Source organism: Phoca vitulina, unplaced genomic scaffold (assembly GCF_004348235.1).
Source record: "Phoca vitulina isolate PV1807 unplaced genomic scaffold, GSC_HSeal_1.0 scaffold1, whole genome shotgun sequence".
Lineage (NCBI taxonomy): Eukaryota > Metazoa > Chordata > Mammalia > Carnivora > Phocidae > Phoca > Phoca vitulina.
Window position 1 is genome coordinate 29,026,926 of NW_022589704.1, and position 24,053 is coordinate 29,050,978.

Here is a 24,053-nt window from a genome sequence, read left to right on the forward strand (position 1 = left end):
TAGCTAGTTCTCCATTCAGGTGGTATCCCTGGGCTCAAAGCCTACTTCTACCGCTGACAAAGAAGTTGTGTAACTTGGTGCAAGTTGCTTAAAATCTGATTGATTCAGTTTCTTCATCTGGAAAAATGATAAAATCATAAGAACGCCTTACCTTAAAGGGCTTTCATGGCAATGAATCACGCGTCAACACATGTACATTGCCTGCCCTTTAGTAAGTGTTCCAAAACATTAGCTACTATTCTAGCCATTTGATACTATTTATTAATATCCTACCATGGAACTAGGTGTTGGGGTAACAGCAGTGAACAAGGGCAGCTGACGGTTGATCTCACAGACCTTAACATTCTCTTGCTCTGCCATCCAGCCTCAGGGGCATTCCAAGTTTTGATTCTTCTGTTCTTTAGAATAATCAGCAGGTCTGATAGATGTGATGTGCTCCAAATCCTCCTTCTTGGCTCTAGCCTCCTTCCCTCACTCTTTTTTCTCTCTAGGATTTCGTCCTCATTGGTCTCCAGCGCAAAGGCACACTTTCTCCATGAAAACTTTTCAGAAGCCCACAGGGGTCTCCCCCTCTCTCCTTCCTGCAGTACTTGCCTTCCAATGCCTCATACTTGGTGCATAATTACGTATTGCTTAACTTTGCTAGTTAGTACTGCAAGCTTCCCTATCCTCTTTCTGCAGCAAGACATGAAATTTGAAGAGCACAGGGATCTGGTATCACCATGTTTTCCCTGAGTGTTACAAGACACCCCTCCTTCCCACAGTGTCTCAAGATAACCTCCTCACCTGTTCCCACCGGAGACTTAAGGATGCAACTGTTCGTGTAAGAAGGACTGCAATGTTGATGTGTTAAGAAACTTGGATGCGGGGGGTCCTTCCCCAAACTCTGGCTGGAAGACCTAGCCCTCCTCCACTGCATTTCTTTCCTACAGAGTTCTAAAAAATCACAGAAGTTTATTTCAAATTCTTTGTCTACAATTTCATTTTCCCCAATACCATGCAATAATGCAGGTCTAGTATTATCAGATCTTGACAATTTTCAAGAGAAGTCAAGTCAGAATTTACTGAAAAATCTCCCAGTTTATTTTATTTTTTAAGTTGGCAACTAAATTCAAAATGTTTGAATGCATTGTGCCACCACAGAAAATGTGGCCACAGACTTAGGGGTCTATCCCAAGGCTCATTGTACACAGTACCCTGCGTAGGCAACGTGCTTGATATATTCGTGGGGGCATGAATCAGACTTCCACAGTGTGTTGGGTGAAACTATGTTAATATAATGTGTGTTGGGTGAAACTATGTTAATATAATGCCATATTATAAAAAGTACCACCAAAAGAAGATTTCTTTGAATAAATTAAACATGTTAGAGTCATTTAACATCCCTACAAAGTTTGGGAGAAATTTTACACTTCCTTAAGAGCTTAGACGTCTCCTGTATGTTTTGGGGTACTCATTCTGCACCTGACTATTATTTTCTCTGCTCACGGGCTGGTTGTGACATTAGCCACACTTCCGCTGTTATTGGCAGATACCGCTGTCTGAAGTGTCTCAACTTTGACCTCTGCCAGGCGTGCTTCTTTGCTGGGCTTCGCGGCGGGTCTCCCCAGAAGGTCCATCCTGAGATGGAGCGCTGCGTCCAGGTAACATCTAACCCACCGCACCAATGATTCGTGAATCCAATCAGTGCCAGCTGCAGCAGCTAAAGAACTTTCCCTGCAGTAAGACCACAGATTCTGCTCCTTTCATTCCCGATAATATTTAAGACTGAGGAAATAGCAAACTCCACCTTAAATATCTCCCAATATCCATATGCTTTCTCTACATCATAGATTTTAATAAAACCTTTTGGGACATGAAAAGACCAAACAGCGTTCAGTCTGAAGGCACTGTCCCATACTATATAGCAGAAAATATCTGAGGAATAAAAGGGGAGAAGCATTGGAAGTGGGTACGGATTCAAAGAAAAGGCTTTGGTTTGGTAAAAATGAGGAAATCGGGTTTCTGGTTACTAGTGCCTTTTGGGAAAACTTTTCTCTTTTCACCTGTCTTTTCCTGAGATTCCATTTTTTCTTTGGGAAAAATGAAAGGGAAAGATTACTATCTGCATTTTGACAGAAAGAATAGAAAACTAAGACTTCACAGCTGCCTTTCAAATGTTCTTTAGGAAAATTCTAAATACTCAGCAAGAGAATTCAGATCTTTTGAAGGAAAAAGAGAAATCAGATAGTCAATTTTAAGCAAAGAGCATTTTCATTTTTTCTTATCACTAAGTTCCTATGACTCAGTTTCTCCATAGAGATGGTATCACCCTCAAACAGGGCAGTAGTGAAGGATGTTGGTTAGCTAGCCCTACCAAGGACAGCTTTCCCTCGTTCTCTCTTTAACATGAATGGTCCACAAAAGTCAATGCTTGGAGTGTGCCAAAGAATCCCCAGTGGGCATTGTTTTACTAAACTTAAATAACCCAGATGCTCAGGTTCATTGGCCCATCAGCTCCCTGTTTTAAAAACCTGGGGAGGAATAGGGCTTATTGATGTTAGACTGACACCGTGTGGTCACTTTGTTATTACACTTTAGATTTCAAGGGCTGAAAATCTTTTAATAAGACATCTCATTCTTTTGTTCCTTTTGGCAAAGGTTCTTAATGTGGGGTTGATGGGTGAACTTCAGGTGGTCTGTGAATCCACTGAAATTTTATACAGAATTAAATATATGGGCATTTTTCTGGAGATAAATCCACAAGTGATCATCCAGTTCTGAAGAGAATCCGCACCCCAAATGTTAGCAGCCCTAGACTTAGCCCTGTTCCGTACCCCTTCTCGCTTTAGAATTCCACGTTCGTGTATCGCACTCAGGAAGAGGGGTTAATGTGTAAGGTGAGTGGTATTTAATTTGGTAACTTACACTTTGTGGACAAGCAGAGAGGATGGGAAGACATTCAGGTACTAAGGAAGGAAAACGATTTTTCTAAGGACATAAAAGTGAGTGAAGTAATACCAGAAACTTTCATGGTGGCCAGTTTGCCCAAATGAGGAAAAAAGACCCGTTTAGTGGGATAAGACTCTCCTTTTTACTGGTGGCCATTCCGGCAGATGTCAGCAAAGGAGAATACCAAATGCCTCGTCAGGACCCTCAGAAACCACCTGCTCCAAGGGCACAGTAGGAGAAAAGAAACTTCAAGAAGGCAGTGGCTGCTGGACCAGGTGACTCCAAAGGAGCTGGCTAACAAAGCACAGGCCAGGTGAGTGTGAGTGACAGTCCTGCAGAGCGACAGCCCAGGGCCCTGGTGCTGATGATGCAGCCAGCCCCCTGTACACAGGCAGAAGCTTTCGTGATGCTGATCGGAAGGAAGGCAGGAGGCGGGGCTGGCCCAGGGCTGAAGAGGCACTTCCCCCCGAGAAATGAGCTTTAATTTTCAAATAGAATAAGAGGCAAAAATACTTCTAAACGGCCCATCTCATCATTTAGAATTATTCCAGCTAAAGCATCAAACACAGAAGACTTTTAATATTAACGTATTCAAATGACTTTGCTTTATATCCCTAGTTTTTTTTATATCTTTAGTTTCTGTTGGTTTGCTTTTGAAAGCCTAATTTAGAATGAATACTTTATTTTTATTAAAAAAGGAAAAGAAAGACACTCAGAATCCCATCACTCACAGATGAGTGTTAGTCACGTTAGTATTACCAAAAATGGAATTATGCAGTAGACACAATATTTCATTCTTCTTTTCTTTTCTAAATGGAGGGTGTTTCCCATGCCATTAGTTTCCAAAATATTATTTTTAATGACCTCACTCATCCTTATAAGGAAGTATCATAATATACAAGCAATCCTTTATATCATTGAACATTTTGGTTATTTTTAAAATTTGCCCCCTGAAATTCTGTAGTCAGCATCCCTATACATGCATATTCCTATAGTTTTAATATTTTACTAAGATAAATTTACTTCAATAAAATCATTGGATAAAAAGTTGTGAACTTTGTTAACTCTCAAAATTCAGAACACCAAATTGTGCTCCACAGGGTTAACCCAAAACACACCCCAGCACCACTGGTATATGAGGTCACCCATCACTTACCTAAAGATCACCAGCCTAAAGATATCTTTGTGATGGGGGCACTTGGCTGGCTCCGTCAGTGGAGCATGCGACTCTTGATCTTGTGATTGTGAGTTCGAGCCCCACATTAGGTGTAGAGATTACTTAAAAATAAAATCTTCTCTACAAAAGTCTTTGTGATGTTAATTTTGGAAATAACCACTTCTTCAAAATTTAAAATTGTAGAAAATAAAGCAAAGAGATACTGTTTCTGTGGGCTTATGATCATCAAATTTTGGGGAGGAAAAAGCTCCAGAATTATTAATTCACTCCCATTTTATCTACTGAGAGTAGAAGAGATCAATTTAAATCAGAATGATATTCAGATACATACTAATTTCTTTTGTAATTTCTAATCTTTCCTCAGACACCCACCAGCATATTTCTATCTCAATCCCAGACCTTATTTTTAGGGTCATTTTGTCACTTCCCAATCTAGATATGTTTTTATAGCTCTTTAAAAGAAAAAGTATATGTTGACATTATGATTAGGTGCCTTTTATTATGCCTATATCACATTTACCTAGCAGGTTGTTATCAATATGTCTTTAAAGTTACAGAATATGAGTATCATCTTGATGTATATCTTTAATATAGTACAAGGAATTTAAAAATAAGAACAAAAATATCAGGTACCAATTCATCTGTCTTCTTCCAGACAGATCTCACCTTTCCCTAGCAAAGGAACAATACAATGTGTCAACTAGTCATCTGGATTTATTGAATACTTGAGATCTTGTCTAAATTCCTACGTTCTCATACTTAAAATGCAAAGATCCATACTCTTAATTTGATTTCTTTTGGCTGCTGAAGCCAGACTGATGTTTTAAAAGTACAAATATGATGGCATCCCTCATGTGCCCACCTCCCCCAAACTCCCATGCCTTAAATCCCTCCATTATCTCCCCATTGTTTTTAAGCTAAAAACTAGAAGTCATAATGACTTAGAAAAGTTCTGCATATTTTGGGGCCCCCTGAAACCTCTCCAGTTTCATCTCCCCAGCCCCACATCATCTGTGATCCAGCCCCTCATTCCTTCCCCCTCCCCACAAGACTAAGCCAGATTCTCCCCTCTTAAGACTTAAACCTTTACTTTGAGGAAGTAACCCTAGCCCACCTAACTGCATGGCTTGAGCCTCACTCCTAAAGACCTATAAAGGGGGAGCACCTGGGTGGCTCAGTAGGGTAAGCTTCCAACTCTTGGTTTTGGCTCAGGTCACAATCTCAGGGTCATGGGAGAGAGCCCTGCATCAGGCTCCACACTGGGCATAGAGACTGCTCAAGATTCTCTCTCTCTCCCTCTCCCTTTGCCCCTCCCCCCTTCACATGCACGCGCTCTCTCTCTCTCTCTCTCAAAAAAATAATAATAATAATAATAAAGACCCACAGAGGTCTTTGCTCAAATGCCATCTCATCCACGCGGCCATGCCTGACTACTTACTCAACATTTCAGCCCCTGTCCCCACTCTGGCACTCCCAATCCTCCTCCCTTGCTTTATTTTTCTTCAGAGCATTTCATCAGCACCTGACACCCTATATATTTTACTTTTATTTTTTATTTGTTTACTATAATGTAAGCTCAGGGGTGAGGGTGGAGAACCTTTTATTGTTTCCAGCTGTATTTCCAGAATCTATAAAAATGTCTAAATTTGATAAATGCTCAATAAATGTTTATTGAATGATTGGCCAATGGACTGAATAATACAATGATGGATGTGTGATGAAGGGATTGATGGAGGTAATAAGGTAGGTCATGAACTCTTTTAGAATGGAGCATGGGAAAGTGTCAAAGGAGGGATTACACAGTGTTGGGAGAAGGTAGTGAAATTCGATTGAGAATTTCAGTCCTCAGTCAAATGTGTGGCCTTGGGGAAGTCACTTCATGTTTCTGTGACTCAGTTTCTTCACATGAAAATAAAGAGAACCTGTCCTTCCTTCTCCCAGAGTAGTATCAGTAAAGATAAGAGGAGGAAAGGAAATTGCAAGTGCTATGCAAAGCTAAAGGTTTTTTAAATGTCAATGTGTTCTACTCTGTCCACCTGAGTACAACAGTGTTCCCCAAAGTAAAATTCTTATGTAATAATTTTCAATTTCACCTAGATATTAATGAGTTCAGAAATTCTGATTAGTGTCCGATCTAGGAGAAAGGATTGTGGAACATTATTTTTTAACAATGTGGAAGAGGCAAAAACACATCCCTAATATCTACTAAGTTGACACATTAGTACTGACCATCTTCTAAGAGATTCATGATTTTGCCAAGTGATGATACTAAATTCATTCACTGATTCAGCAAATATTCTGCAAGGTAATAAGCCTCCTCCTTTTAATGTGGATTCACTCACTTTACATATAATGGTTTACACTGAGAACATTTTCACTTACAAAAAACATGAAAGTCAGGTGCCAATTATCACCACCTTTATTAAATATTCTGGGAAGTTCTTGCAAATATAATAAAGAAAATTAAAGCAGTGAAACAGACAAAATTACTTTCATTTGCAACTAACATGATTGTAAATAACCAAGAAAGCTCAAGTAGCTCTAGCAAAAACTACTAGAATTAATAGGCTTTGAGTGGTGGGAAATAAAATACATACTCACAAATTAGTAGGTCTTCACTATGATAGCAATAGCTATCAGTCCTCAGTCAAGTGTGTGGTATCACTCAGTCAAGCAATAGCAATAGCTAATTTTTACAGTACCTGTAAAAATTATTTTAAAGAGAAACTTGGGGAAAAAAGCTTAGCAAAAAGGATACAAAAGCCACATTAAAAAAACTATATTTCAGAATACAGAAAATAAGACCTGAACGAAAGGAGAAACATACCAAATTCCTGAAAGAAAAGACTCTACCGTAAGAATTTTCCATGTTCCAAAAATTAACACAGTTGATCCTCATTATTCACAGATTCCATATTTATGAATGCACTTAGTCATGGTAATTTATTAATAAATTTATTTATTTATAATAAGTAAAATTTATTTATTTATTTATAACCCTAAAATCAATACTTGTGATGTTTTCCTGGTCATCTGCAGACAGGCACAGAGTGGCAAAAAATTTGAACTGCCTGATGCACAGCTGAGGTCAAGAGTCACTCTGCCTTCTTGTTTCAACTCTCATACCATAAACATGTCCTTTCACATTTTTGTGCTTTTCAATGGTGATTTTACTATTGCAAATTGCCCCCAAACATGGTGCTGAAATGTTGTCTGCTGTTGCTAAGCACAGGAAGGCTATGATGTGCCTTAACAAGAAAAGACGTATGTTAAATAACCTTTGTTCAGGCATAAGTTATAGTGCTGTTGACCATAAGTTCCATGTGAATGAGTTGACAATATGTATTAAATAAGGTGTCCATATACAAGACACACATAAAACAAAGTTATATATTGATTGGATGACAAAAACGATCTGACCAGAGACTAGCAAGGACCTAACCCTGTATTTCCCATTGGAGCAATGGGTCAATTTTCCCTAATTCATTGTTAATGGTGACTATGTAGAGAATAATGGCCATCAATAATGAGAACCAACTGTATTTAAACTAAGTGCATTTCCAAATAGAATCATTTTCTTTAAATAGGATAAAATGATTTTGAAGACATTTTTGGAATAATAAATTGTACAAGAATATTTAAAATTATGAAATCGAAGAATAATGGGAAGGAAAGTTCTTCAACAGATGTTAAAATTTACTATAGACCACTAGGACCAAATAGTATTTATATAAAAAAGGAATGGGGGGCACCTGAGTAGCTCAATTGGTTTAGCATCTGACTTTTGATTACAGCTCGGTTCATGATCTTGGGGTCATGGGATCAAGCCCCGCATCTGGCTCTGGGCTGAACATGGAACCTGCTTGAGATTCTCTCTCTCCCTCTCCCTCTGCCCCTCCCTGCTTGCTCTCTCTCTAAAAAAAATGGAATGGACATGTAGATATGAGGACAAGAATACAAAATTTAATGATTGATCTAAGCATAAATGGAAACCCAACATATGATAAAGTGGTGTTTTGATTCACCAAAAAAAGGATACATAATTGGCTATCCAACTGAAAGAAAACAAACTGGCCCTTATTTCACCCCATAAACTAAGTTCCAAATTGTTCGAAATTTTAATGTAAAAACAGTTTAAAAATAGTAAACCTGGGGTTGGAAGAGATCTTCCTAAGCAAGACAGAAAAACAAGGAATCGTGAAGTAATAATACACAGATATATATGATAACATGCATTTTCCTGTGGTAAACGATATAAAGAAAATCAAAAGATAAACCTGAAACTTAGAAAAATATTTTCTCTAATAAAACAAACTACATTATAGAAAGGCCCCTGTATATTGATAAGAAAAACTCAAAAAGAAGGAGGAGGGCAAAATGAGGAAGAAGAGAATGAGGAAGAGAGTGAGGAGAAAAATACACTAAATACATAAATAGGCAACCACAGAAGACATATTTCAAATGACCATTAAACACACAAAAATGTTCTCAACCTCACTAGTGGTTAGAAAATGGCAAATTAAAGGAGTAATGAGCTATCATCCTTTTATGTATCAGAATGGCAGAGATTAAAGGAATAACAACATCCAGTGCTGGTGAATATGGAAGAGAACAGATGTTCTTGAAATTTAATAGGAGTACAAGTAGCTATAGACGTTTCAGAAAATAATCTGAACAATATTCATTCATTTATTCATTCAATTAATCTTTAGCCAACACTTTTCTAGGCACTTGGGATATGTCAGGGACAATGGGACAAAGATCTCTGCCTTCATAGAGCTTTCATTCTAGTGGGGAGACCAGACAATGAAAAATAAGCATATAATTGAGTTATATAGTACATTAGAAGTTATAAATACTAAAGTAAAAGAAAAAAGAAGAACCAGGTAAGAGGTATCAAGATTTAGAGGAAGAATTGACAGCAAATTTATTTATATGGGGTGGTCATAGTGGACCTCTGTGAGATGTAACATTTGAACAATGCCTTGAAGGAGGTGAGGGATGAAGTCATACAGGTATCTGAGAAAAGCCTGCTGCAAATTGAGGAGACAAGCAGTTCAAAGTGGGAGTATGCTTGGCATACTGGCAGAAGCCAGTGTGGCAGAGTGCAACAAAGAGGAGATGCTGAGAATAGTCTAGAGGGAAGGCAGGCGTGGGGGCAAGAGTAGAAGCAAGGTCACATAATAACTTTCTAAATGTTCTTCTAGTGTTTCTATTTTGAATGTTGAGTTTAAATTTCAATCCATTTGGAATTCATTTTAGCAAGGGCCTGGCTTTGCTTTCTTTCGGATGCATAGCCAATTATGCTATCTTTTCCCCACTTATTTAAAATACCAACTTTGTCACATATTAGATTTCCTTGTATACTTGGATCAATTAAGATAATTTATATTCTCATCCTCAGATCTATGGGTCAATTCTTGTATCTATACTAATCTATATGGTCATAGTGGTGTTATAGTAAGTAGAAGGAGAAAGCAGTTGTCATCTGAAATGGGGAGACTGTAGGTGGAGCAGGTTTGGGAGGAACAATCAGAGTTCAGTTTGGGATATGTCAGATCGTTTTTGTCATCCAATCAATATATAACTTTGTTTTATGTGTGTCTTGTATATGGACACCTTATTTAATACATATTGTCAACTCATTCACATGGAACTTATGGTCAACAGCACTATAACTTATGCCTGAACAAAGGTTATTTAACATACGTCTTTTCTTGTTAAGGCACATCATAGCCTTCCTGTGCTTAGCAACAGCAGACAACATTTCAGCACCATGTTTGGGGGCAATTTGCAATAGTAAAATCACCATTGAAAAGCACAAAAATGTGAAAGGACATGTTTATGGTATGAGAGTTGAAACAAGAAGGCAGAGTGACTCTTGACCTCAGCTGTGCATCAGACATCACATGGAGATGTTGAATAGGCCATTCCCCATTCATGGCTGGAATTTGGGGGAAGGTCTCCTAGAGGTACAAATTTGGGATTTGTTGACAGAGATAGTTGTTGACTCTTCAAGCCATGAGATTGTATGAGATCACCAAGGAGAGTGTAGACAGGAAAGAGAGGAGAATAGAGGATTGAGTCCTACAGCAGTCCACACTACAAAGTTGGAGAGCAGAAGAAGAGCCAGCAGGGGAGACAAGAAAGATGAAAGTTCTGGGAGGAAAACCAAGAAAATGAGGGATCGTGGAAGGTAGGTAAATAAAGTGTTTTAAGGAGGAGGGCGTGGTCTACTCTGTCAAATGCTGTTGCTAGGGCAAGTAAGAATTGGCCTTTGGATTTTGCAGTGAGGGAATCATTGATGACCTCAAAAAGAGCAGGGTAGGACGGCGGTAGTAGAAAAAAAAATCAGACTAGTGGTTTAAGAGATAATGGGAGCTGAGGAATTGAAGATACCAAATACAATTCTTTCCAGGATTTGTTACAGTAGAGGGAGCAAAGAGATAGTGTAGGTGGCAGCGTACCCGACATGAAGAGAATGTTTTGTTATGATAGGAAAAGTAACAGCATGTTTGAGTACTGAAGGGGATGGTCCTATGGGAATGAAAGCACCACTACATAGTAAATAAGGACACACATGATAGCACTGGAGGGGTGGGGAAATAAACCAGAAAGAACCTAAGGGTCCACTGGTAGAAAAATGGTGGAACACACATGATACAGGCAAACAACAGAATATAATGAATCCACTTAAATGAACAAATTTAAGCACCTATCTATGATACTAGAGGGCATTCATCATCATCCGTTAGCAAAAAGGGCAAGTGGCAGAGTAGTGTGCATAAAATGTCATTTTTGTTCCAAAAACAAATTCAATATATGTTTGATGTTTGTATGAGTACAGAAAACGGTATGGAACAACCCAAAGGTATCAAAATGATCTCACACAGGGGAGGAAGAGAGTGCATCACTCAAAGTTGTGTGGCAAAGAAGTTAGGGGTTATCCCCAAATGCCCCACTGCTTAAACACATAATTAAGTGTACCACACAGTAATCACTTCTCACCCTGTGCGCTCATCACGTTCTGTAGAAATAAGATCACATTATGTCAATAACAATCGTATGTTCATCTGTTCATTAAATGTGAAGTCTCTGCAAGTGGGGAGTTCTCTGCTTTGATTTTTCATCTTTTATCTGCAATAACTCAAGATGGTGAGATGCTTTAAAATAGTTTTTGAATAAAGGAATGAAACTAAATGGAAATGTATAAAATGGAATATGCCTGACCTTAAACCAATTGCTCTATTCTATGTTCTTTCCAATATGACACAATAATTATGCACACACCTGTGCTCGGAACCCCTAGTATCTGACCTGAACAGAATGACCTGGGGGATTTTGTGCATTCGTCCCTAAATTTCTTTGCATTCTCATTTCTAGATTGTCAAGAAGGAGGGCAGGAAATAGAATCCCCATTTCCATTATTGGCTGATTGTTCTCTACCTAAGTAGTTGTATGGGAAAAAGCACAGGGAAAAAAAAAAAGTCATGCTACTTTAATGCTATTTTGAATATCAAATTTAATATCTGATTTAACATTTTCCAAAAAGAATTTCCTCAATGTCATACCCGATAATTAAATATTATTACATTGTCGGGCGCCTGGATGGCTCAGTTGGTTAAGCGACTGCCTTCGGCTCAGGTCATGATCCTGGAGTCCTGGGATCGAGTCCCGCATCGGGCTCCCTGCTCGGCAGGGAATCTGCTTCTCCCTCTGACCCTCCCGACCCTCACCCCTCTCATGTGCTCTCTCTCTCAGTCTCTCTCTCTCAAATAAATAAATAAAATCTTTAAAAAAAAATTATTACATTGTCTTATAAAACTCTGCTTTACAGCAGGATTTCTATTCAGTACAGTAGCCCTGAAGTACCAATATATGGAAGTCGGACTAGACCAGTGGAAATAGCCATAGAGGCTTCCAAACAAGTATCTCCAACAGTATCTTGGGCTCAGCGAACTGATAGGAGCAGCCCACATCATCAGGTGAGTCCAAAAGGGAAAGGAACCAATGCGTAGTCAATCTGGGCCCCTTTGTAAGGATGCAGTGAGAATCAGTGTGGTGTGCGGAATATTTTCAAGATGTTAATGCAATCAAAGAAAATATTGTTTAAAATAATTTTTTATCTCTAATCATAACATGTCACATATTATTACAGAAAATTTGGAAAAGCCAGCAAAGAGCAAAGAACAAAATTATAATTACAAACCATGATATAACGATGATTTTAATATTTTTATTAAGTTTTTTCTTTTAATTCCAGTATAGTTAGCATACAGAGTTATATTAGTTTCCGGTGTTGAATCACAACATAGTGATTCAACAGTTCTATACGTTACTCAGTGCCCATCATGACAAATGTACTCTTTACTAATATTAATATTTTAATATTAATATGTTAATATTTTGGTGTACTTCTTTCCCTGCAAATACTTTTGATATAGTTCACGTCATACTGCAGAATGTATTGTTGATATAGTTTTGTGTCAGTGTAAGTTTTATTGTGAGCATTTCCCATTGCCATTACAATTCTTCAGACACATTGTTGTGCAATTTCTATTTAAACAGATGTAACATTATTTATTTAATGCCTCTTCTGTTGTTGGGTATTCGAATTATTTCCAATTTTTGCTAAAATTTAAAATTTTACTATTGAAATCCTTGTACATTATTCTTTGTATGTGATTCCCCAAATAGTTCGGTAAGCTATATTTCTTTAAGTGTCATCACTAGAATGAGAAGTGGGAATATTTTTAAGACTCTTCATACTTACTGCAAAATTACTGTTTAGAAAGGATACACCAAACTGGCTCCCAGTGAATTCAAGTAACTATCTCTCTTGATCCTTATTACTGCTACTTGTAACTTGTTACTGTCACCAAATTTTGAATTTTGTTACTTTTATGAGCAGAATATATTTTATTTGCCTTAATGTCCATTTCTTCTTCATTTAGAAGGCAATTGTATTTGCTCTTCTGTCAGTGTCCTCTGCCCAGTTTTACCGATGCATCAGTTTGTTTTGTTAATGTATTTGAACTTTTAAAACTTTAGCTATGGGAAACCTTTCTTCATGGTTATTTCCTTTTAGTCTAATTTATAATGTGACTTGCTATATAGACATTTTTAATTCCTATGAAAACATTATTAACCTTTTCCTTTCTGACTTCTTACACAGTTTTACGCTTGGAAAATGTTCTGCCTTAAAAAAAATCAAATTAGCCTTCAGCTGTATTGCTGTAACATGGATTGACTTTTTTTTTTTTTTTTTTTGTATTAATGTGGCTTGATTATTTTGGACATTTAACGTTTAAGTCTACCTGGCTTTTATTTTGATGCATGTTAGAAGGTGAGGTTATTACCCTACTCCTACCTTTTTCAATTCAGGCAAGCCCCAGTAAAATCAGAACTTGGACATATGGCCCAGTCCTTCCCTCACTTCCCCAGGCAGAAGCAGAATTGAAGCGATGTTTGTTTTTTTTTTTAAGATTTTATTTATTTGACAGACAACGAGAGCAGGAACACAAGCAGGGGGAGTGGGAGAGGGAGAAGCAGGCTTCCCGCGAAGCGGGGAGCCCGATGCGGGTCTCGATTCCAGGATCCTGGGACCATGACCTGAGCTGAAGGCAGACGCTTAACGACTGAGCCACCCAGGCGCCCCTGAAGCAATGTTTAATCTGTGTGGCTGGGGTGGAATGGTGGATAGGAGGGTCTAGGGCTCCCTCTTCTGGTGTCTTGCTGACACATTGTTATTTTGATTTTTTTAAGTGTTAGCTATTATTAAACAATTATTCTTCTAGAAGAACTTTAAAATCATTTCTAAGATGCCAAGTTAATCTTACTAGTATTTTGGTTTGATTTGCATTAAACCTCTATTTCGAGGTGCAAATATCTGTCAGTAAGGGCTGTATGTGGCTTACTTCTTAACAGTCTAGTTTTCTCACTGAGGGCACCTGGCTCTTTTATGCGTATTGTTCTTATTTTGAATAAAGACCTTTCCCATTGCACCTTTTTCTTAATTACTGATGATGGCCTATTGGAAAGTTGTGGATTTTTGAATAGTTTTCTTATAAAGAGAAACCCGTCTGAACTCTTTTAATAATTTCAAATACTAGTTTAGTTTGACTCTCTTTCTTCTAACTAAACAATCATGCAGTCTGGAGGGAAAAAGGTATTTTGGTCTCTTTCTTTCCAATATTTAAGTCTCTCATGTCTACTGCATGTCTTCATTCCTGAGAGAATCCAGATCTTCCAGAACAATACTGAATAATGCAAGAGAAGACGGGGCAGCTTCTTTTACTTTAAATGGGAGGAGATTTAATGAGGGCATTTCTCTCACACTTTTCCATTAAATATGATGGTGTTAGTTGTTGGGTTGAAATTCCTTTTAATTTGACGGAAGTAATTTTCTTTTTCTATTCCTTTTACGTTTTTTTGTGGAAATAGGCAATCAGAAGTGATTTTGAATTTATTTATTTTCAATCTCTTTTTTAGCCTCATTTGAAATGATCTCATGTTTTCTCTCATTGGGAGTACAGCACCAGTAGTCCCTGAGAGTCAACATTCCTGGCATTGCTGAAACCAACAGCTATATTTGTTCGTAGTGGATCACTCTTTAAATACAACTTAAATTTGCTTCGCTTATTTTTTATTTAGAATCTCAACATTTATGAGTCAAAATAGCCTCTCTTTCTGTCTCTCTCTCTCTCTCAACACTGTCTTGTCAGTTTTGAGCATTTTTAGCTGCTACTCATTTTTCATTTTCTCTTGTGTTTGAAGCAATTTATCTAAGACAAGAACTATTTATTTTTTTAAAAGATTTATTTATTTGAGAGAGCGTGCAAGCAGGGGGAGGGGCAGAGGGAGAGGGAGAGAGAGAATCCACAAGCAGACTCTCCACCCAGCACAGAGTCCAAAGCAGGGCTCAATCCCATGACCCTGAGATCATGACCTGAGCCAAAATGAAGAGTCGCACAACCATCTGAGCCACCCAGGTGCCCCAGAACTATTTATTTCTTAACAATTGCCAGAATTTAAGAGTAAAACCCTAGGACACTGGAGCCTTTATAATATTTAGATAAATTTTTCCCTTTCTTCAAAACTAATCGTCTATTAATGCTTTCTTCAGTTAACTTTGATAATTTAATTTTCTTGAGAAAATTATTTCCACAAATTAGTTAAGTAAGGTATTTTAAACTTATCATTTTATTTTTCAAATCTTCACATTTCTACTCTAATTCAACTCAAATATGCTCAACTTCTACCCCAAAAGAATAAAGTCACATTTGTATCAGAAGGATCACATCAATATCTATTAAGAAAACCTATATTCTCAAAATACATAACTACTGGTCAGTCTTTGGCCTATTACATATCATCAATTGCATAGTTTTTCATGAAGAGCAGCATGTAGAAGGTTAATCTGATATTTGCAAGCGTGAAGTTCATTGTAAAAAAGTTCTTCAGTGAAAAACGGTGAATTAATGGTTACAGTGGTACATACAATTAATTATAATTTGTATTGTTCTCTGTGGCATGTTTTAGAAGACTCAATATTAACACTCTTAAGAAGACACAAAACTGACCCTCATTTACATGTAGCTGAATAACATGAATTTTCTCTTACCTGTTGCTCCCCAAAGTGGGCAAATCTCACCCCAACAGTACAAGTCCCCTTTGCAACCAGTCACCTGGATTGTCCACTTAGCGGACCAAGTTCAGCTTGTCAGTAGACTATTGCTAAGTCTACTTCCTAAAGGTAAGCTGCATTCAACTTTGATGTCTTTAAATTACTCCAGTGTCCATAGATACCAAGTCTCTGCCCTAAAACGTGCCCATATAACTTACTTACGGATAAAGATTCCTTCTGCCCATAGGGACCTTAGCATGGCAACTCAGTATCACGCAATGTGATGCTATTCAAAAGTGGGGGGAGGAGGAAAACCAGTACAACCACACATAAGGAAAATGTCAGGAAATTTGGAAGGGAAGAGGTAAGAGAAAAAACTTAACAAAAAAATCCCAATGGAATTTTTCCATCAAAGGAATTAGAAATGCCATCTTGGTTTTGTGCGCGCGCACGCGTGTGTGTGTGTGTGCGCGCGCGTGTGTGTGTGTTCTACGGTCTGCAAATACTTCATCATGTTTTCAGTCAGTTGTTTATTTGCCCTCCCGTGTGTGACTGCACTGGTAGCCATCCCCCCAATCAGTGTAATTAGTACAATCTGATCCTAAGGAAGGTCTTCAAAATAGTATCTGTAATGCTTGTCAATCACCCAAGAAAAATTAAGGTTCCCGTGGAGCAGTGCTGCAGGGCAGAAGCGTCAGCAGAGGCTAGGTCCTGAGGACTCTCCCCACTCCCTCCCCCACCCCCCGACCCCCCTCACCCCTCACCCCCCAACCCTCCGTAACCAGCGGCCCGTGAGCACGTTAACCCTACGCGGCCAGAGGGGAGCCGCCGCAGGCCCCGCGCCGCAGACCTCGCACGCCCCCTCCTGGGCACCCGGCAGAGCGCGGCGCTTACACGTGTGGGGTCGCACTAAAAAGCTCCTCTAGCTCCTGCTTTGAATAAAAGAGGAAGAAGAGCCATTTTCACAATTCAGCCTTTTTTCCGCTTTAACGTTTCTTCTTTCCGAAGGAGGAAATTTAACAGAGGTTCTGCTGTTTGGGTTTCTCTCCTTTACTTCACTCTCCTTTCAATCTCTCTCACGTCTTTTGTGTTTAGCATTGCTACAGCCTCTTATTCATGCTCTACATTGTTTCCTTTGATTAAAAAAAATTTCTTTTAGGGGCGCCTGGGTGGCTCAGTTGGTTAAGCGACTGCCTTTGGCTCAGGTCATGATCTCAGGGTCATGGGATGGAGCCCCGCATGGGGCTCCCTGCTCAGCGGGAAGCCTGCTTCTCCCTCTCCCACTCCCCCTGCTTGTGTTCCCTCTCTCACTGTCTCTCTCTCTGTCAAATAAATAAATAAATAAAAATCTTTCTGTTAAATAAATAAATAAATAAAAATCTTTAAAAAAATTTTTTTTTTAATTATACAGAAAGACCTGAATCTGTTTGCCTTATAAAAAGCTAAAATATTGCAGATAAAGGCAAAGTCGTTTTCAACCATAATTCTCAACCCAGGTCAGGTTCCTACTTCCCCGGAGATCATCTGTTTGGGGTAGAACTTCAAATTTGTTTGCGGTTTATCTATGCATTTTCAAATATGCGTGCGTGTGTGTGCGTGTGCGTGTGCGTGCGCAGAGCTAGTATCTATTAAATTTAAAACCTGAGAATCCTGCCCATGCATATATGCTCAAGGAGGCAGGTCCAGCTTGGTCCGCTGCAGCATTGCTTGTACTTTTGAAAAACTGGAAACAGCCTCACGTCGGTCAACTGAGAATGACTAACTAAACCATAGGCCCTTTTCTTGGATGAATCACGGTGGGCCCCTACGTGCTAACCTGAAATGCTTCTCAACTGCCAAACAACACATGCCACATGATAACATTGATATTAATAATATAAAGTTCACTGATCCAAAGCCTATGCGAGACATTGGAAGCTGAGCATTTGAGTGAAGAGGCAGATGGGTCCAGGTCACTCAGAGGGGCCACGGAGTACACACCAACCAGACAGTGTGACTTTATGTCTGTAGTTCAGCTCCTTCTTCTTGCCCTTCCCTCTTCCTTTTTCAGGCTGTTCCCATAGACCAATGTTCCCAAGGTGGCCAACCCCTCTTCAGATCCTTCTCAGGAAGGAGATGAGGCCACAGAGTGTAGCCACAGCTGCTTATAAATGTAGAGTAATGGAATCCAATCTCCCACCCAGACGTGTGGGAGCCAAGAGCCAGTACATGGTGCCCCAGAAGCTGGGCCAGGCTGGGTCAGGTCAGGACTTGCACTTGGGTGCCATTCAGGGAGCAGAATGTGATACAAAGAGAGGCAAGGTTTGGTGGGAAAATCCTAAATGAGAGCTGCTGAGCTGATCACTATTAATGCAAAGAGCCTTGGTGAATTCAAAGAGAAGCCGTGACTCTCAGTACACATCCGTGTGGAAAGCAATGGAAAGATAAGAAAGTTTAAGTAGAAGGTGGCAGATAGAAGGGAAAGATTTCTTTCTTCTTCTTTTTTTTTAAAGATTTTATTTATTTATTTGAAAGAGAGAGAGAGATCACAAGCACGGGGAGGGGCAGAGGGAGAGAGAGAAGCAGACTCCCCACTGAGCAGGAAACCTGATATGGGACTCAATCCAGGATCTTGGGATCATGATCTGAGCCAAAGGCAGACACTTAACTGACTGAGCCACCCAGGCACCCTAAAGGGAAAGATTTCTGGAGCCAAGAAGAAAGTGATCCAGCTGCTTTTCGTAGATGCTTTTGGGGAAGGAGGTTTTCTGGGCAGGAACCTAACTTAGGCAAAAGACTACTCTAATGGATTTTTAAAATCTAAAGATCTTGTTTATGTTGAAATCCTTTAAAGAAAAGCATCTTGTAAAAATGAGATCATGAAACTGCACTGTGAGCATATGAACATCTGCATCATTGTATCTGAACCGAAACCCAAACACCACTCACTTTTTGAATATATGTAATTAATATATATTATATACGTAATATATGTATATATAATTATCATGTTCCTGTGGTGAATTTTTAGGAATGTGGTTTAAATTCAAACCAAAAGCCAAAGATTTATTTTCTGTATTTCTTGCTTTAGACTGTGGTAAGCGTCAGGAATGAACTGTGGAGAACTCATGAATCCATTAACACACTCCACAGGGAAAGAAGGTAGGACCCACGTGTGAATGCACAAACATTGACAGCAGAGACAAATCAAAAGCATTTCCCTTTGCTTTTATGGGAAAAAATTCTACAAAGATGCTTTCTTTTTTTTTAATTTAGAAGAAATTCCTTAAGCAGAGAAATAGTAAGCCCAATAGGAAGGTAAGAAGGGGGCTTTGGCTCTATTTCAGTAGTTAAGGATAACCTAAATTATCTGGCTAATTATATTAAGGCCGGGGGGTGGGGGTGGGGAACAGCATAGGAAAAAGAGAGAAACTGTTATCACTGGTGGTCATAAGAAGCACAAGACTGCCTAAAAAACCGGCCAGAGATGACTTCTAAGAATGTATCTTTGTTGTCTGCTATCAAATCCCTGGGCTGACTCCCTTCTGAAAAATCCATGATAAAGATATATTTGAAACTCCAATTATGAACAAGGATTTTAGAGTCAGACTCCCATTTTACCTGAGTGTGACTGCCTGGAAGTTTGAGGGCTCTCCTTCAGAGATGCCCACACTGGGTGGGAGCCCAAACCAAATTCCAAGACCTCTTCTAGATCTTGGTAATTGGTAATTAGGAATTTCAAAGGCTCTAACATTGAGAAATCTTGTTGCATTTCCCACCAGCGAGATAATTTCTACAAATTCCACAAATATGCCAACCACACTGATTAAAGATAAGATTGTACTTTACTCAGTCAATTTTAATTATATACGTACTCTGTAACAGGGACTATTTTAGGCCTGGGCTGGGGGATATAGAGCAACAAGCAAAAAAGAAGAATAAAGTTGCCAGAATAAAGAGACAATAAGCAATTGTTAAATAATAAAGTAAGTAATATATAAGTAAAATAAGAAGTAAAATAGGTCCTATGTCATATAATGTGACTGTCCAGAGGTTTGAAGACTAAAGATGAAGTCCAAAATCTCAGACTATATCAAGCTCTGTAGCAATTAGACATGGAGACGAAGTAGGGAAGGAGATAGGAGGTGCTGGAGGCAAGGTTGGGGGTCCTGGTTTGCAGTTTCAAGTAGGGCAATCAGGGATGGTCTCATTGAAAATACGATGGTGAGTGACAACTTGAAGGATGTGAGAAGTAAAGAGAAAGAATCGGGGAAAGGAAGGTTCCAGGCAGAGAAGCCAAAGAGCAGACTCTCAGGGGAGGACATGCCTGGTGTGTCCAGAGTAGCCACGAGTTCTGTGTGCACAAGAGGAGGCAGAGAGCAGGTGAAAGAGGAAAGAGGGTCTTGGCCAACTGTTGGGCCTTGGCTTATAAGGACTTGGCTTATTTTAACAAGGAGGGGGACCATTGGAGAGTTTTGAGCAGAGGAATGACATGATCTGGTTTATGTTTTATTTTATTTTATTTTATTTTTTATTTGGTTTATGTTTGTTTGTTTAAGTGTTTTAAAAAAATGGCCCTGACTGCTTGGTTCATTCTTAAACCAGTAAACAACTAGACTTAGGAAGAGAAGCCAAAACAGACTGGCAATTCGTGAATGGCCTGCCTCCTTGTTCCTTCCCTATCCTGGTCAGGTGTTAGGTGTTTAGCCATGACATGTTTACTGTCATTCTAAACGGAGCGATTCCAGACAAAAGGATAACAAATCAAACCAATATTCAAATTTAAGTAGCTAGTCAAGGTATGCTGTTAAAAGTACTCCGCAACAGGCATGATGAGTTTTCTAGAACACTTCTAATGCCAATGAAATTCTTGGTGGAATCGTGTACGTAAGAGGCACGAAGGTCAGCGGTGTGTGGTGAAGGGTCAAACAGTATAAAACAGCATTGATCAGTGTGAAATAATAGTGGAGGCACAGGCTTCTCCCGCATCTTCTCCCACAGAGAGGACTTACAGCACATTTTGCTAGGGAGCTAGTTAGTGCGCTGGCCTCTTGCCCTCCGCACCCACTCAAACGTGTCCTCTTTGCAGATTCCTTAAAAAACAGTTCAACCGCTACAAAGACAAGTTGCAAGCCGTCTATGCCTCGCAGGAAGAAAAAAGTTGCAGATTTGAGACCAAGATTCCCGAACTTACAGCCAACCAGGATAGCCTGTGGACCCAGCAACAGCAGATGGGGCAGGATCTCCAGGTATGAAGTGTGGACCATCCGGAAATCAGACCTCAAATGCTCTGGCCGTGGGAGGACTTCAGCCTGAAACTTCTCACCTCACTTTGATTAGCCTCTTCTCTTTCCCTCTTCTCTCCATACCCTCACCTCCTCCCACTTTTCATCCTCAGTCTCTATCCTTCCCATTCCTGAAGGCAGTACCACTAGGAGATTTGGTGTTACCATACTGGTGCCAGTTAGAAACTCTAGATCTAGAGCAAAGTGGTCCTTTACAGCATTGATGCTTAGCCTCTTGGTCTCTGCATCCTTTTTACATTCTTAAAACATTTTGAGGATCCCAAGGAGCTTTTGTGGGTTATATCTATTGCTCTTTACCATGATCAAAATTAAAAGTGAGAAGTGGCTTAAAAGTGTATTAACTTAAATATGAAATAAACCCATTATATATGTAACAGTTTTAAACAGTAACTACGTATTTTAAAAAAAAAACTTAGAAGAGTGGCATTGCTTTATATTTTTTAAAAAAAAAATTTCTTTAATATCTGGCTTAATGAAAGATAGATTTTCATAACTGCTTCATTCAGTCTGTTGCAAGATGTTGTAGTTGAAGTATATGAAGAAATCTGGCCTCATAGAGATTTGCAGTTGAAAAAGAGTAATATTTTAATAGTCTTTTCACATCATTGGAGATCTTTTTCTTTGGTAGTACACCAATACATAATAAGTGCTTGTTTCTTAAAGGGATGTTGAAGCATTATATCTGAAACCGTATCTACCTCACACTCTGTTTCATTAAAATACAATGCTCTGTTGTGCTCTTTGAATGAATTTTCTACCCATGCATGATTTTGTAGCATGATACACTGGTAATTTGGAAGTTCACTGAGCTATGCCAAGCTTCCTAATGCTCATTATACAATGTCCACCCCCCTGCCAAAAAAAAATCACATTCATTAATATCACCACTAACCTCATTGGGAAAGTCTTTAGGAATTGGAAAGTTGTTATGCACATGGTGATGAATGCAAGTTTTCTAAAATTCTGATTTTTGCTTAAAAACTCAGTTCTTAAAATTGGCAATACATGTTGTTAATTATTTCCTTACTGTGCCAATCTCACTTCACTCATTTTTGAGAAAATATTTGCCAAATATCCAAGTCTGAATAACAGTCTGCAAGTCATTCTTTCACACAAAAGGCAACTTTTGTGTTTCAATAATATTAGAGGTATTTTACACACTTCCCATTTCATCGTACACAATATTAAAAAGACAAGTTATAGTTAAGAAAATTAGGAGTTTTTGTTAGACCATCAAGGATATTCTTGGGCGCCTGGGTGGTTCAGTTGGTTAGGTGTCTGCCTTCGGCTCAGGTCATGATCCCAGTGTCCTGGGATCGAGCCCCGTGTTGGGCTCCCTGCCTAGTGGGGAGTCTGCTTCTCCCTCTCCCTCTGCCTCTCCCCCTCTGCTTGTGCTCTGTCTCTAGCTTTCTCTCTCTCTAAGTAAATAAAATCTTAAAAAAAAAAAAAGGATATTCTTAAGTGGACCTGTTCGTTGTTGTTATTTGGTTGGCTGGTGTTTCAGCTGTGAGCGCACGATGGTGAAGAGTACCATGACCACTAGCACTGTCTGCGGCTGCCTTGGTTTGTACTAAGGTAGTGCCTTACCTACTTTAGCCTTACCTACTTTAGCCTTACTTACTTTTGACTTTTCACCATTTGGGCAAATGTCAACACAGTGACCATCTAAGTATCATTGTGAAAATAATTTTGACTTCACAGACCTCTTAAAAGGTCTTAGGGGTTTCCAGGAGTCTGTGGACCACGCTTTGGGAATTGCGTTTCGTAGAGAGCGTACGCCCTAGATTTTATAGCTATGGCTTATTATGAGCCCTCCCCCAACGTACATACCTAGGTGGATCATTATGAACATGTTTTACTGTAATACATTTTAGCTACCAATTGAATAGATGCTGATGTTCTCGGAAATTCCTTATGATATCTTAGAACCTGAACATTTAGGACGTAGAATTGTCCCAAATTCCTCATGATTACTCCCTGTGATATTTTAGAACCTGGGCTTTTGTATCTTTTGTAGATAGTTTTAGATGGACATTGAAGGAAGAGCATAAAATAAAATCAATAATAATGGATTTAGAAAGGAGAAAGAAAAATCTTGCATTAAAATTTTCTACTAGATTAAAATTTAATGCACTTATGAAAAAGGTAAGATAAATGTCGATTTCTTCATCAAGTTTTCTTTATCCAGGCAGTGTTACAGCCACTCCATCCTTCATCCTCTTCCTGTCAAAATATGATTTCCAAGGGTGACTATGGAAAGGGTGAAAGCCTTTGCAGGGAAGGAGATTCTTCCCACATCACGAATGCCACTGAGGATTGTTCAGAATGGGAACCCCTTGCTTACCCAACCATCATTGACGGAAGTCGCCAAAGTCAAGCAAATGCAGAGCATGCTCTACCAAATGCAGAATCACCAGAGGCCGTTTTGCAGCTGAAGTCAACACAAGGCACCAGGGCACAAAGCCAAGCACAAAAGATCCCAAAGGAAATCTTTAGCTCCCCACCTGTTTCCCAGGTAGGACCACCGCAGGACACCCCCCAGATTGTTCCCGCCGAAACGAACAGTCCTGCTCTGGCACCGGCAGAAAGGAAAGAGACAGTTAACATCCAGGAGGGAAAGGATGAGCTAGAGGAAAAGGAACTGCAAGAACTGTTGTCAAAACTTACAGATGTCTTCACTCTAGAAATGCCGTCAGGTAAGATTTCACAATCAATGGAGGTAGTGATGGCCAGGAATTGAGGCTGCATTTAAACACCTAAGTTTTGCTAATGTGGGGAGGGGCAGAAGGAAAGGGAGAGAATCCTCAAGCAGATTCCCTGGTGAGCACGGAGCCCTATGCAGGGCTCGATCCCACGCCCCTGAGATCATGACCTGAGCCGAAATCAAGAGTCGGACGCTTAACCGACTGAGCCACCAGGCGTCCCTAAATACTTGATTTTGTAACATTATCCCAACAGCTAGTGAGTAACAGTCAGAGTTGTGAACCTTTTGGACATTGGTAGCACCTGTGAACTTCATGTCTAGTGTTGCCCA

General features: G+C 39.3%; 1 protein-coding gene across 1 annotated transcript in view; it reads left to right on the forward strand.

The window, feature by feature from the left end:
- Positions 1-24,053, forward strand: part of DYTN (dystrotelin) — a 48,835-nt gene that overhangs the window by 17,736 nt on the left and 7,046 nt on the right. Inside the window, exons 8-11 of the mRNA XM_032414478.1 lie at positions 1,532-1,643; positions 3,096-3,244; positions 20,803-20,962; positions 23,208-23,715. Of these exons, the coding sequence (XP_032270369.1) occupies positions 1,532-1,643; positions 3,096-3,244; positions 20,803-20,962; positions 23,208-23,715 (929 nt within the window). The remainder of the gene's footprint in view (positions 1-1,531; positions 1,644-3,095; positions 3,245-20,802; positions 20,963-23,207; positions 23,716-24,053) is intronic.